Source organism: Mustelus asterias, chromosome 19, assembly GCF_964213995.1.
Source record: "Mustelus asterias chromosome 19, sMusAst1.hap1.1, whole genome shotgun sequence".
NCBI classification, from domain to species: Eukaryota; Metazoa; Chordata; class Chondrichthyes; order Carcharhiniformes; family Triakidae; genus Mustelus; species Mustelus asterias.
Window position 1 is genome coordinate 48704017 of NC_135819.1, and position 15645 is coordinate 48719661.

At 40.2% G+C, this 15645-nt stretch overlaps 1 protein-coding gene across 10 annotated transcripts in view; it reads left to right on the forward strand.

Moving 5' to 3' along the window:
- Positions 1-15645, forward strand: part of tbc1d22a (TBC1 domain family, member 22a) — a 395279-nt gene that overhangs the window by 183493 nt on the left and 196141 nt on the right. For all 10 annotated transcript variants that reach the window (XM_078235533.1, XM_078235530.1, XM_078235534.1 and 7 more), the window contains one exon: positions 12997-13072. In XM_078235533.1, the coding sequence (XP_078091659.1) occupies positions 12997-13072 (76 nt within the window). The remainder of the gene's footprint in view (positions 1-12996; positions 13073-15645) is intronic.

A 15645-nucleotide genomic window follows, 5' to 3' on the forward strand; every position in this document is an offset into this window, starting at 1 on the left:
TCGGAATTAGTTTCAAACAGATAATCAAGATACAAGTGAATGAAATAAAGCTTTCATAGAATATGATTGAGTGTCCATTGCTTTCTCTCATCCACTCACTCAAGATATGAAGCAAAGACAAGAACGAGGATGGAGGAAACTATTTAAACAATAAGATGGAATGGGGTACACCAGATGCTGAGAATAAGGGGGAAGGCAAGGGGACTTAATGGGGAACTGAAGGCCTGAATGCCGAAGAGGATTTTGAGGTTTTTGAAATCAGTTAGATAGAAAATTGTTGGGAACAGTGTGCAAACTCCAGAAGGTAAGAGCTTAGCAGTTAATCAAATGGTAGCAAATGTTATTTGACAATAGGACAATTAGAATTCTAGTGTTCGATAAGCAGATCTCCAAGTGCACAATAAAGTGAAAGGCGATGCAGTTTGAGCTGTGGGATTCTGTTTAAGTCGGAACTGGTGGAGGTTTAATGAGAGTAAAGTGGGCAAGTAAGACATTGGAGAAGTCGAACCTTTAAGTGAAGTAAACATGAAGAGTTCCAGTGGTAAAAGGGAGAGATGTAAGTGGAAATATGTAACATGAAGGTAGAAGAAAGCAGGACTGGATGTGGAGGAGGAAGCTGACTTTGAATTTGAACAGGATGGTCAAATTCTGCAACTTAAAAGCAAAGTATTGTCGATGCTGGAAATCTGAAATAGAAACTGAATATACTGGAAACACTCAAGTGGGTCAGATGGTGTCTGAAGAGATAAATAGAATTATTGTTTCGGAATGGTGGCCTTTCATTCGGTTTTAAATGTTAATTGTCTCTCTCTCTCTTTCTCACTCCCTCACACTCATTCATTCCACGGTAAGACACTACACTTGGTTTGAATTGATAGATCAGTAAATTCAAGGCCAATGATTGAAGGGATTCACTCCTTACTCTTGCAGTTCTTCTCTGCGATATTAATAAGCGTTTTTTGTTCTAAATTGAGAGTATAATCAGTGCACAGGTTATGTTTCTGGTTTGCAGGTCATTAAAAATATATGAAACTGTAACTATTGTACCACATTTTACAGTAGTCTCAGACAATGCACAATTTGTAGGAAAAATTAATCTGGAAAATCGTAAAATTATCCTGTCATTCATTCTGGCAAGTGTGAACTTGAAAAAATAGGATCTTGCCCCAAGCTGGGTGATTGTCACATTTTAAGTCTTGCTGTTTGAAATGATAAAAGAAATCACTGTCAAGAATTATTTTGCATGGCAAATAGAACACACAAATATCTTAAAAACACAGCAATGTTGTAGAAGCATGTTAATATCAACCATGACATTTACTGTGAGCAACATAAATTTGTGTTTGTAGGAATAAAATCTCGTCCCATTTATATTTTGGTCCTTATGCTTTAGGATGGTTTCATTTAGGCACTGATCTCTTAGTGATTGGAGATTGGAAGCTCATTTCCGGTTAGAATGTGACACCAAGGTGTCTGGTTTATTTTTATACTGTTTCAGGGGAGTTGGGAGGGAGTTGGTCAGTAGGGAATGGAGTTTGCAGCATGTCAGAGAACACAAGTGGAGATGGAGTAAGAGGGAATCTGCCATTAATCAATTTCTTGCACATAACCTCAGAGATGTCTTGTAACACAGTTTGGGAATCCATTATGTTGGGTACTGATGGGTTTGCAATGTTCATCCTGCATTTAATTCATGTAAAAGAAGAACAATATGATGGGGGAAAAACTCCAAACACTTCTCCAAAAATCTGGAGCTATGGCACAATCTGGATTTCTCTTGGTGAGAGTTGAATTTGTTTCAAAGTTTTGCCATTCCGGATATATAATAGAATCCCTATAGTGCAGAAGGAGGCCATTTGGCCTGCACCTACACCAATCACACCCAGGCCCTATCCCTGTAACCCCATGCATTTACCCTACTAATTCCCTATCCAATAATATCCAATTGATGTAAGGTTTTTACTTGCCTCAATTGAGTATTGTTTTCCCCTAACTTTTAGGCATTCCATCTGTGTCTGGATATTAGAACATGGATCACTCCCTTGTCCAGTGCATGATTCAAAGGCCTACTCCCAGCATAGTATCTTTCTCTCCTCTTTATCAGAAGGTCAGGTGTCTGGAACTAGCTAGTTACTATCCTGCAGTTAAACGTTCTGTCGGCTTTTGTGATTTCTCTTTATTAACTCTTTCCTTGGGCACAGTTATTAATATGAATTGTTTTCCTCCATAATTATTAATATGGGTATTAATCCCCCTCATTGATCATTAATTGATTTGATTAGTGTGCATTTTGTAGACAGCAAAGTTCTGAATCAGTAGATCATTGTTGCAGTGAAAATTCCATGACAGATTATGGCCATGTTGCCGATATGCATTTGAAGCATCTTTTCCAGCAAGACAATAAAACACTTAATTCTATTTCTGCGGAATCCAATTACCACCATTTATTACAAATGCATTGGCCTTCTTGCATTGTGCATTCTGACATGTTCAATGTTTCCAATTGAAACATTATGCATGTTTTAACAAACAAAACTATTTATAATGGAACTTTCCACTTCTGCTTGAAGTTTCAATTCAGACAGTGTTTTCCTTTCATACAATATTTAAATGATTTTGTTATCAGAATTTTATTTTATGTCTCTCACTGTGGTATATTGATCCTGCATAGTCTGTGTCATGATGTGGCACATTTGAGTGCACAAACTTCTAATTGCCCATGTCGTGAAATGCTGATTTTACCCAACGAAATTACCAAAGAGGAATTTTTAAAAATTGGAGATTTTAAAAAATGCTTTCTTGCGCCATCATTATTACTACCAAGACCAACATTTACTGCCCATCTCGCGTTGCCCTTGAGCAGTTGGAGACTATAACCCCCTTATGATAGATTCACTTAACCTGTCGGGCGCTGACTACTTATTAATTGAACCAAGTGAAGGAATAATTGCTTATGCTCAAGTTGCTTCATAATTGTACCTACCAATGTCTACATCTTGAACTTGTCTTTCTATCAAACCACTTAACAAGAAACATCCCCCAGGCACTTCACTTTGTGTCACAGAAAGAATGAGATATTGAACAAGAGCGAGAAGGTACCCAGATAGAAAAGGCATCGTCAAATACCTTACAATGTTTTCCTGTATAGAGCTTCTATCTCCTGATTCTATCTTCTGATCTCCTGATCTTATTGACTGCAATCAGTACAGATAGGCAATGACACTGCCTCCACGGTCATCCTCAACACCGTGCTCCACAAGGCTGAGTCCTCAGCCCCTTAATATGCTCCTTTTACACCTGTGGTTGTGTGGCCAGATTCCCCTCCAATTCGATTTTCAAGTTTGCTGCTGACACCACCGTAGTGGGTCGGATCTCAAACAATGACGAGACAGAGTACAGGAAAGAGATAGAGAATCTGGTGAACTGGTGCGACGACAATAATCTCTCTCTCAATGTCAACAAAACGAAGGAGATAGTCATCGACTTCAGGAAGCATAGTGGAGGACATGCCCCTGTCTACATCAATGGGGATGAAGTGGAAATGGCCAAGAGCTTCAAGTTTCTAGGTGTCCAGATCACCAACAACCTGTCCTGGTCCCCCCCCCACCCCAAGCCAACCCCTATGCTGTCTGAGGAGACTATGGCATATCCATTACGACTTTCACCAACTTTTACAGATGCACCATAGAAGGCATCCTTTCTGGTTGTATTACACCTTGGTATGGCTCCTGCTCTGTCCAAGACTGCAAGAAACTACAAAACATCGTGAGCAAAGCCCAGTCCATCTCACAAACCAGCCTCCCATTCATTGACTCTGTCTACACTTCCCACTGCCTCGGAAAAGCGGCCAGAATAATCAAGGACTGCACGCATCCTGGACGTACTCTCATCATCTTAGGTCAGGAAAAGAATACAAAAGTCTGAGGTCACATACCAACCGACTCAACAACAGTTTCTTCCTTGCTGCCATCAGACTTTTGATTGGATTTGCTTCTTATTTAGTTCATCTTTCTCTGCAACCTATCTATAACTGCTTGGTGATGGACCTGACCTTAAGCTTTATTTTCCATTAATCTGTGATTGGGTATTGAAGAATAGATCTCCAGTTGCTGTTTCCTTGGATGGTGACACATTTCCCTCTGCAAAAATTGCAACTAACAATCGTCTTTATTGTGTTTATCGTCTTGGTTACATTTACTCCTTGATGGTACCTTTCCATGTCCATATATAGGTGAGGCAAATTTAATCGCCAAATTTCAGTTTTGAGGGATTACTTTCTTTCATTGTAAGGAGAACTCTGCTGTTATTTCACTTATCAATTCGCTACTTCATTATATCTGCAGTAACCCCATGAATACCTATTGAGCAGCTCTGCTTGGGGTTGCCTGCTTTTTGTTGGGGCATTGTGGTAAACTGAGATACTAAAAGCATTGGTCCAAAATATCTAGGTGATTTTCATCCATATCCTAATATAATTACCATATGTTAGGTATTCATGATCTTTAGAGTGCATCAGTAGAAGCCTGCATCAAAAGTGTTCCTACCCACCTAACCGGCTACACATTCAGTCTAAAACATGGGTTTCCTCCAAATGCGCCTGTTGCGAAGTTTCATTACATTGCACCCAGGTGTTTAGGTGCACAGGACTCACTCAGGTCATCATTGTCCAACAAAAGTAGTTTATGCTGTTTATTACCATTTTGCTTGCGATACACATTTGTCCCTCTGGGAGAGTGAATGATGATCAATTGGGTATTCCTTTGCTGTATGAATGAATCATACGGCACAGAAGGATACCAGTTGGGACACCATGCCTGTGCTGGCTCCTTGAAAGAGCTATATAATTAGTCCCAAACCCCTATTCTTTCTGCATATTCCTGCAAATTCTTCCTTCTCAAGTATCTATCTAATTTCCTTTTGAAATTTACTGTTGAATCTGCTTCTCCCCTACCCTTCAGTTAATGCATTCCTGATCATTGTAACTTGCTGCTTAAAATAAATTCTCATTTCTGCTCTAGTTTGCTACCATTTGTATTAATTCTATCCTTTGATTATCAACCACCTTGACAGCATAAACAATTTCTCCTGCGTTCCTGAGTGAAAACCTCTTTCTGAAGACCTCCTATGAAATCTCTTGTTAACCATCTGTGCTTTGAAGAACAGGTCCTGCATCTCTCGTATCCTTACATTACTGAACACTCTCATTCTTTGTTTAATTCTGGTAAATTTCCTTTGCATTCCCTCCGAGGCCTTGAAATTCTTCCCATAGTGTGACGCTAGGAGGGCTATGTGGAAATGGCACAGAAAAGGAGTTGAGGCCAGCATAGATCAGCTATGATCATATTGAATGGCGGAGCAGGCTTGAAGGGCCTGGTGGTCTAATCGTACTTCTATTTCTTGTGTTCTTGTGCCCAGAAATGAGTACACAATTTCAGCTGAGGCCCAACCATTTTTTTAAAGAAAGAGTTTGGCTTTACTTCCTCATACCTTTCAAATGTAGTCATTGCAGTGTTTGTGATTGTGTCTGCAGTTTGGTGATAATACTTTCATAAGGATGAGCACTTTGCATGATTAATGCATTGATTTATTCTGAGACAATCCTATTCTCATGTGCACCTTCCCTTCTTTAACATTCTCTTAGCCTTATTTTGCAGCATGTCTTTAAAACGTTTTGACATTGCCATGTTTTTACGTGACTGCATCTAATACTTCCCGCTATAGTTCCAGTACTGTTTGGAGAGAAATTGTGTTTTCCTTGTAGTGACTCTTTTGATGTTCTTCAGAGATCCTAAAGGTTGCATCCTCTTCCACATGAATGTTCATTAACTTTGCCATTACCTGACAACAGGTAATGTCTGAGCTGAAGTATTACCTCCTTTAGAATTGCCTTTTGCATTCTGATCCAGTGGTCTTGTTTTGCATTGTTGTTGTACACACATTTTGCAGATATATTTAACACCTTAATTATTTTTCATACCTGCAGAGAACAAACATTTCGGATGTTACAAAATGCAAGAATATTAAGAACTTGTGACCCATTTTAGCATTAATAGTTCAGCCACACATTGTTAATTGAACCTTTTACAATCAAACTGATGCTTAGTAACTTTTCTACGTCTTTGCAATAGTCAAGGAATGTGATACCTAAGCAGTAAGTTGCTGCTGATCCTTAAAGCTTTGTATTAGAATATTATTCAGTGATTCCTCAGTGTACATTTTTATTAGCTTTCAGGATAATAGGTTTTCACTATCAACGCTTGCAGGAAGGAGCCTTCGCTTTGTCTCCAATGTTTCTGCTTCTGATTACAGACCTATTAAATTTGTTTTCAATTTTAGTATGACATTTGATTGTACCGAGGAATCCCTGCATGACTTCCTTGTGCTATTGTCTTTGACTCATTCAGTTGCTGAGATTTTTACACCTATGGGTCTAATAGCATTGATGTGGAGATGCCTGCGTTGGACTGGAGTAAGCACAGTAAGAAGTCTCACAACACCAGGTTAAAGTCCAACAGGTTTATTTGGCAGCACTAGCTTTCGGAGCCTCAAGCTCCTTCAGGTGAGTGAGGACTTGTGTTCACAAACAGGGCATATAAATATACAAACTCAATTTACAAGATAATGGTTGGAATGCGAGTCTTTACAGGTAATCAAGTCTTAAAGGTACAGACAATGTGAGTGGAGAGAGGGTTAAGCACAGGTTAAAGAGATGTGTATTGTCTCCAGCCAGGACAGTTACTGAGATTTTGCAAGCCCAGGCAAGTCGTGGGGGTTACAGATAGTGTGACATGAACCCAAGATCCGGTTGAGGCTGTCCTCGTGTGCGGAACTTGGTTATCAGTTTCTGCTTAGCCATTCACAACACTCGACACACAACACAGAGTCGCTGAGCAGAGACTGATGGCCAAGTTCCACACACATGAGGACGGCCTCAACTGGGATCTTGGGTTCATGTCACACTATCTGTAACCCCCACGACTTGCCTGGGCTTGCAAAATCTCACTAACTGTCCTGGTTAGAGACAATACACATCTCTTTAACCTGTGCTTAACCCCCTCTCCACTCTCATTGTCTGTACCTTTAAGACTTGATTACCTGTAAAGACTCGCATTCCAACCATTATCTTGTAAATTGAGTTTGTATATTTATAATGTCCTGTTTGTGAACACAAGTCCTCACTCACCTGAAGAAGGAGCTTGAGGCTCCGAAAGCAAGTGCTGCCAAATAAACCTGTTGGACTTTAACCTGGTGTTGTGAGACTTCTTATTCTAATAGCATTACCATTGATTCCAAATACTCAATGGTCTTGAGTTTCAAGTTTAGTCTTTGAACAACTTGAGTAATTTCCGGAAAACTAACATTCTGTTCCCATTTGGGCCAATCTTACACACTATGCCAGCCATTAATGCATTAACATGGTGCAGGAATTTGCATATAAGCAATAAATAACCAAGTGAAGCTGCAGGAAGCAATGAGCTTGCAGAACTCACAACTATTTTGTATTTCAAATCCATGCAACTTTTGTTGCCAGAAAGTTGAGACGCATAATTTGATAGAATTTACAAATACAAGATGATGTACTTTATTTTGAAGTAGAAAGCTTGAAATGCTTGATTTTTAATAACTGCATTTAAGTCCCTGAGCTGAAAGCATATATTATGTATGAGAATTTTTCAGCATTCCATCAGTATTTTATTTAATAACTGGTGAGAAGCAGTCTGTGCTGGGAAGTAATTCAGTGAGTTGGTAGTTTGAAGCAGAGTTTGTGCTGTTGAACTTTGTCTTTTGTGCATTGAGTTAAACCTTGTGCCAAGGCACTCTGTGAAATTTGGGCATTGACACATTGAGTGGCAGTTTATTTTTGTCGTGTTGGAATCATCTGTAGGGTCGACCAAGTGGATTAATCCAATGGATGTTAGGTAAATTAACTTGTTAATATTGATAAGTACAAATTATATTTCTGTACACTTAGAATAGGATATTCATCAGGGTTTTCATTTTTCTAATTACAATCCAGGTTAGCTCTTGGCATGGAGTAACTAACTACATAAAATGGGTATTATGGATGAACAATATCAGATGATTTGCTCTAAATCTGTCATTCCTAAGATTTCTGTCATGCACTTTGTCATGTGCCATAATGACATTATACGATGTCGAACCACATGCTCTATTCACACTGTGAGCTTTTATTATGCAGATGTGACATGACAATTTTGCATGTTTATTAATATTGCACCCTAACACTGTTAACACAGTGGACATATTGTCTCAAAATTAGCTGTGGTTCTCGCACAAACCCTCTGCTTTACGAGCAGGAGAGAGGCAAACTGATCTTCTTTCTCCTTTCACCATCTGTCCATAAGTAGGGTGCTTTTTCTTGCATCATAATTGGGCTGTAAGAAGTTTCCCCAAACCCTCAGTCTGTGTGATCCAATATTATAAGTAACTCGCAGCAAACACTCTCTTTATGATTAACTCAGAAGGTAAGTTTATTTCTATTCAAACCTGGGTCGTTGTCAGATGGGGGTGGGAGGGGCGTGGATGGATGGGAATGTGTGCAACTTCACTCACACACATACACATCTGCAACAGAGGGATAGTAAAAAGGAAGGAGTTTTACAACCGTGGATAACCGGTACGAAGGAATCAAGGGTCTGGTGAGGAGGAGGAATTGAAGGAAATCGGTATCACCAAAAAAATAGTGTTGGAGAAATTACTGGGACTGAAAGCTGATAAATCCCCAGCACCTGATAATATAAATCCCAGGATAGTAAAGGAGGTGGCCATGGAAATAGTGGATTATCATCTTTCAAAATTCTGTAGTTTCTGGAACAGTCCTGGCAGATTGGAGGGTGGTAAATGTTGCCCCGCTATTTAAAAAAAGAGGGAGGGAGAGAAGAAGGAGTTACAGACTGGTTAGCCAAACGTCAGGAGTAGGGATAGTGCTAGAGTCTATTATATAGGATACGATAATAGGACACTTAGAAAATATCAATGGGATTAGACAAAGTCAGCATAGATTTATGAAAGGGAAATCATGTTTGACAAACCAATTGGAGTTTTTTTGAGACATAAGTAGCAGAGTAGATAAAGGCAAACTAGTGGATGTGGGCATATTTAGATTTTCTGGAAGCTTTTGATAAAGTAAGAGGTTAGTGTGCAAAATTGAAGCACCTCGGATTGGGGGTAACAAATTGGCATGGGTTGAGAATTGGTTAGCAGACAGGAAACAGAGTGGGAATAAATTGGGTCTTTTTTTTTGAAGTGACAGGCAATGGGGTCCTGGAGGGATCAGTGCTCGGGCCCAGCTATTCACAAAATAAATCAATGATTTGGATGAAAGAGCCAAAAATAATATTTCCAAGCTTGCTGATTTGGTGGGAAATGTGAATGGTGAGGAGGATGTTAAGAGGCTTCAAGATGATTTAGACAGGTTGAGTGAGTGAGCAAATAACATGGCAGGTGCGGTATAACATGGATAAATGTGAAATTATCCACTTCGGATGGAGAAAATGAATGGCAGAATGTTACTTAAATTGTGATAGATTTGGAAATATTGACTTACAAAGAGACCTGGGTGTCCTAGTGCAATCAGTGAAAGTAAGCATGCAGGTACAGCAAGCAGTTCGGAAGGCAAATGGTATGTTGGCCTTCATTGCAAAAGGACTTGAGTACAGGAGCAAGGATGTCTTACTGCAGCTGTACAGGGCCTTGGTGAGACCACACTTGGAGTATTGTATGCCGTTTTAGTCTCCATCTAAGAATGGTTATACTTGCCATAGAGGGAGTGCATTGAATGTTCACCAGACTCTTTTCTGGGAAGACAGGATAGTGATGGGAGAGATTGTGTTGACTGGGCCTGTATTCACTGGAATTTAGAAGAATGAGAGGGGATCTTAATGAAATGTAAAAAAGTCTGACAGGGCTGGACAGATTGGATGCAGGGATGTTGTTTCCTCTGATCCGGTGAAGGGGGATGTCTAGAATAAATGGTCACAGTCGCAGGATAAGGGGCAGGCCATTTTGGAATGAGATGAAGAGAAATCTCTCCACTTTTAGGGTGGTGAACCCGTGGAATTCTCTACTAAAGGTGGCTGTGTGGAGGCCACTGGATACATTAAAGAAGGAAATAGGTAGATTTCTAGATTTGAAAGGAATTAAGGGTTATAGGGAGAGTGTGGGAATATAGTGTTGAGATAGAGGATCAGCCATGATCATGTTGAATGATCGAGCAGGCTTGAAGGCCTGACTGACCTAGTACTATTTTCTATATTTCTCTGTAACAGAAATGGATATTAGTTGATGTGATTTCCAGAGTTCAGAAAGTCTCAGTCCAGAGGGAGTTTCCTTCGCAATGGAGCTCAGTTCAGATGTGTCACTGGTTGAGGACAGCTGCACAGAAGTCCTTTAAAGTGATTGAGGAGACAGCACAATGAGGACTCTGTACCTAGAATGCTTGGCAGTGGATGGTCAGATGCTTTTAAAATAAAACGGGCTTCAAGGGGTTGAAAGGTTGTGGCCAACGTGGAATCCTGCTGTTCTTTCCAGTAGTAATCAGTTGATTGATCTGGGAGGCTAGAAAGGTAATATTAAAACTGTCCAAGAGGTTAGAAACATGGGGTCATGTGATATGGGTTATTATGAGTTAATTCCAGCTTCACACACAGTTCCTGTGCCTCTGTTCAAAATCCATTGCTTCCTTTAGGAGTGAAATGGTGGCTGTTAACACCTCTTCAGGTGCAACAGGTTACAATAACACTCTCTTGGTTATCGCTCCTGCCCAAAACTCAGTTTGTCTGTTAGTCTTATGGTTTTGTGATTATTAAAGTGGCCTTACAACGGAGTGTGAGATTCCACAAGGATCAGAGTGAATTTTCTTTTAATTGTCATCTTTATTGGAAGCTACCAGGACAGATGGCCAATCCTGAGAGTCATATGACCTGTAGCAGCCATCATTTAGTTCAGCAGAAGTCCATTTTAAAGTAGCAAAGAAAGAATATCGTTTGTGCACAGTTTTCAATTCTTGCATGTCTTATTGGCATGTCATTCATAAATTGCATTAACCTGGCTTTCCCTATTTACTTAGCATTCCTCTGTGGAATCCTAATGAATAATCCTGATCTAAACCACGTGGTCATCTCTGGCAGAATGCATTTTCATTATGCAAGAAATTATCCTGGATTTTTCTAATCTTGCTTGATGCTTTCTTCAAGGTAGCAATGAGCACTCCCTCTGACTGCAAAATCTGAGCTGTTGCTCTCAACTTGTGTATTGTCGTGGGGTTTTTCCTGTTAGATTGAATGTATGAAATGGTATACAACCTAAAGGAATGCATTCTGCATAATCCTTGCAGTTAAGCGAAAGCCACTAATAATCAGTCAGCATCACGGCCTCACAACACCAGGGACCTGAGTTGAATTATGGCCTTGGGCGACTGCGTGGAGATAGCATGTCCTCCCCGTGTCTGCGTGAGTTTCCTCTGAGTGCTCCGGTTTCCTCCCACACTCCAAAGATGTGCAGGTTAGGCGGATTGGCCATGCTAAATTGTCTCTTAGTGTCCCAAGATGTGTAGGTTAAGGGGATGAGTGGGGTAATTACATGGGGCTATTGGGATTGGGCCTGGGTGGGATGCTCTGTTGTAGAGTAGATGCAGACTTGATGAGCCGAATGGCCTCCTTCTGCACTGTAGGGATTCTATGGGATTATGTGTCAATCAAACAGCACACAATTGCATAAGCATTTCTCTTGAGTGATATGGTGTGTAAATATTCCAGTTTTAATGAGTGCTTTACAATTCTTAAAGAAGATGTGTTTCCTTAAATTAGCTATACAGGTAATGCTTTAAATTGTTTTCACCTTCTGTATTATATTTGCTCAACAGATTGGGACCTTATTCCCCACATCCTGTAAACTTTCAGCTGACTGTTAAATCTGTATAACAAACGGAGAAGTGAACATCCCAGTATGTGATTCTGACCATCCCATTGTCTGATTTAAGGAGGTCCTGTGGCACAGTGCTAGCGTCCCAACTCTGGACCAGAAACTTCAGGTTCAAGTCCAATGCCAAGACTTGTTGGTCACTGAAGGAGTATCCATAATGCAGTTCAACGGGCTGATAATCAGCTTGGGAGTCCTTCCACCACTTCCCCTACTATTCCCCAAAGGGAAAAAGATTTGTGCCTGAAGATATACTGCAAAAATGTCTGTCTTGATGGGTCAGGCTGGAAGTCATTATCATAAGTCGTCATATATTTTGGTCAGTTTTTAAAAAAATGTATCAAAGGTGCCAGCAAAGAATGGATTAAGTTGTCTAGTTCTTAATCACCATTTGCTGAATGCTTTGTCATATGATTTTTCGTAAGCAGTATTTACACAAATATCACTGTTATTACTCATTCCTTGCTCCCTCTACTTTGCCACAGTTAAGAAAATCTTTCACAAACTCTGCTCTTTGGAATGGTTGAAAGCCACTCTTCCTTTAAAATCATTTCAAAATGTGATCATGTTTTAGATTTTGTTTACATTTCTTGATCAATGCCATATTTTCCCTCTAATCAAAGTAAAGTTAAAAATTATTTATTAGTCACAAGTAAGCTTACGTTAACACTGTGGAAATCCCACACTCCGGCGCCAGTTCGGGTGCACTGAGGGAGAATTTACCATGGCCAGTGCACCAAACCAGCACATCTTTCGGACTGTGGGAGGGAACCGGAGCACCCGGGGGAAACCCACGCAGACACGGGGAGCACGTGCAGACTCCGCACAGGCAGTGACCCAAGCCGGGAATCGAACTCAAGTCCCTGGCGCTGTGAGGCAGCTGTGCTAACCACTCTGCCACCATGCCGCCCCCAATCAAGTGCTTTGAATTGCTCTTCCACGTGCTGGAAGCTGTAGAAATGCAAGTTTTTATTGTTGCATGGAAAGCTTTGCCTCTGTGTGGGCTTCTCGTACGAGCAAATCATGTTTCTCATTGAACAATTCTTTCTTTTCAAGGACAACTACACTTTTGCACAACCCGGAATTCAGAGGAAGGTAAAAGCATTGCAGGAGCTTGTTAGCCGGATTGATGGTAAGTCTGATCCATTCTCAGGCACACGTTGAGCAGAACAACAATGTGTTGAGACTGCCTACTTTAAAACAAACTGTACAAATGTAATGGCCAGTATCAAGTTGACTACTCACCATGACAGCTTGGTGGCCTTTTGGAGATGAGGTGTCATCCTCAATCAACTTAGAACATTGTGCCCTTTGCAAGATCAGTGTTGTGTGTCATTTAAGGGGAGCTGCCAGAGCATGAGCAAGTTTCATTACTTTTATTAAAGCAGCATAATCAAACTTCAATGGCAATTTTTTGTTGGAAGAGTAATGGCTGCGCAAGGAAACCAGTCAGCATTCAGTTTGCATTAAAGTCAATGATTGTTTTAATTCTGCAGGCAGCCACACTGATTGTTTATGGATGCCCTTCGGCATTTAGCTCTGTGCCACTGTGCATCCCAGTCCTACCGAGAATGCTGAAATCACTTGTGCGATGAATCTGAGTAATTATCGACTCTGGAATATACTATACCATCTTTACAAATTCGGATAAATGATAATTTTTGCTGGGCAATTTCAGATTGCCATTTTAGACACTGACAGGGAGCTGTGAGGTTGCTGTTCTGGTCCGGAAAATAACATCTTCCATAAAATTCTAATTTCCATGGTTCTGTGACGAGCTTTAATTAATTGCTTTACTTCAGATAATACAAGCCATTCTGATATATTCTCCAGATATTTATTGCAATAGATGAACGGAACTGTTCATTGGTTGATTTGTCTGATACAATAACTGAGCATATGTCAGTAGTGTTAAAAGCTTTGCAAACTGAAATAAATAAGTTCATTAACGAAACTGATTTGCCTTTTGATAGGTGTCTAGTTTGTAACAAGCTTCCCAAATAGACTCAAACAATTGTAATCAAAACACTATTGCTCATTTGGCACTAAATTGCCTTTGATTGTGAAGCTGATAGAAAACTCAAAGGTGTTAAATTTCAATTCAACGTCTCACAAACACTTGGCATAAACTAGTTTAAATCTTTAGATATGACATTAAAAGAATAAATGTTGCAAAAACTGTTGAAAAAAATGGCGTATTAAATGACCATTAGCTTTTTCTAGAAGTACATTGTTTTAGGTGAGAATTTTTCAAGCTAAACCTGTATCACTTGGATCACTTCAGTTCAGCTGTCACATGAAAGAAATTGGAAATAAATGTATATGTTAAATTTGATAGCATTGCCTGCAATGTGCCTTCCCGCTGACACAAATAGAGGTTGGTGAATCCTCTAGTTTTATTTTCCAACTGGGTGAAAGTCTCTTTTCTCCCCAAGCATATGATTCACTGCTCCCGACCATCAGAAAATACCCCAACAAGATCCTGGATCAAGTTAAAATTGCACCTCTTAGCTGTGAAGAAACACACAACACTGCACGATATGGCCCCAAATTCAAAAGAAAAGGCGAAAAGTCCTGAACGAAAATTCACGCTGTATTTTTTTTTAAGCAAGTACATTGAGAATTTATGAATGATTGGTATTTCTATCTCAGAAATATTTGGTATCTTTGGACAAATTGCCTGCTTATATTCCACCATTTCCTGCAGTCAGTGGTTGTGTTCCACATAAGACATTCTGGGAGAAATTGAAGGCAGCCTGAAGCCATGCCGTAGATCTGAATGAAATCATAACTATCGTATATCATAACTAGAATCTTTTTCATTACAATATATTTTGGCAATAAAAAATAATTGTGATGGCTGTTATAAAGGGGAAACTGGCCATAATCATGTCATACTTAATAGAGCATTTTGTTTGAAGGAGAAGTTTTAACTATCCCAGATGGTACAAACTGGAGTTCCATAGAATTCCTGCCAATTTCTTTAAGCCAAATAAATCACTGTTCGCTTAATTTATCCAGAACTTGGAATAATCAGTCACAATTGATAGTTTGGTCAGCCACAAAGGACATCCAGGGATAAAGGAATTTGATAAGTTGTTGGTATCTCTTTATGTATCTTACATTTAGTTGCCAAGTTTTTTTATAATGAAAAGAAAACAGTTCATTATTGGCCCGTAACTTCCTGGCTCCCCAGCGTCGGATTTGGGGGAGTACCGCAAAAATGGGCCGGAGAATCCCTCTTGGATGTTCCCAGCTAAGGGTCTACCCACCAATTGTGCAGAAGGGCTATCTTTCCCTGGACGATTGCGCTGTGTTGGAGACTGTCTGACAGTGATTTACAGAGAACAAAGAAAATTACAGCACAGGAACAGGCCCTTCGGCCCTCCAAGCCTGCACCAACCATGCTGCCCGATTTAACTGAAACCCCCTACCCTTCCGGGGACCATATCCCTCTATTCCCATCCTATTCATGTATTTGTCAAGACGCCCCTTAAAAGTCACTACCGTATCCGCTTCCACTGCCTCCCCCGACAACGAGTTCCAGGCACCCACTACTCTCTGTGTAAAACATCTGCCTCGCATATCTCCTTTAAACCTTGCCCCTCGCATCTTAAACCTGTGCCCTGTAGTAATTGACTCTTCCACCCTGGGAAAAAGCTTCTGACTATCCACTCTGTCCGTGCCTCTCATAATCTTGTAGAC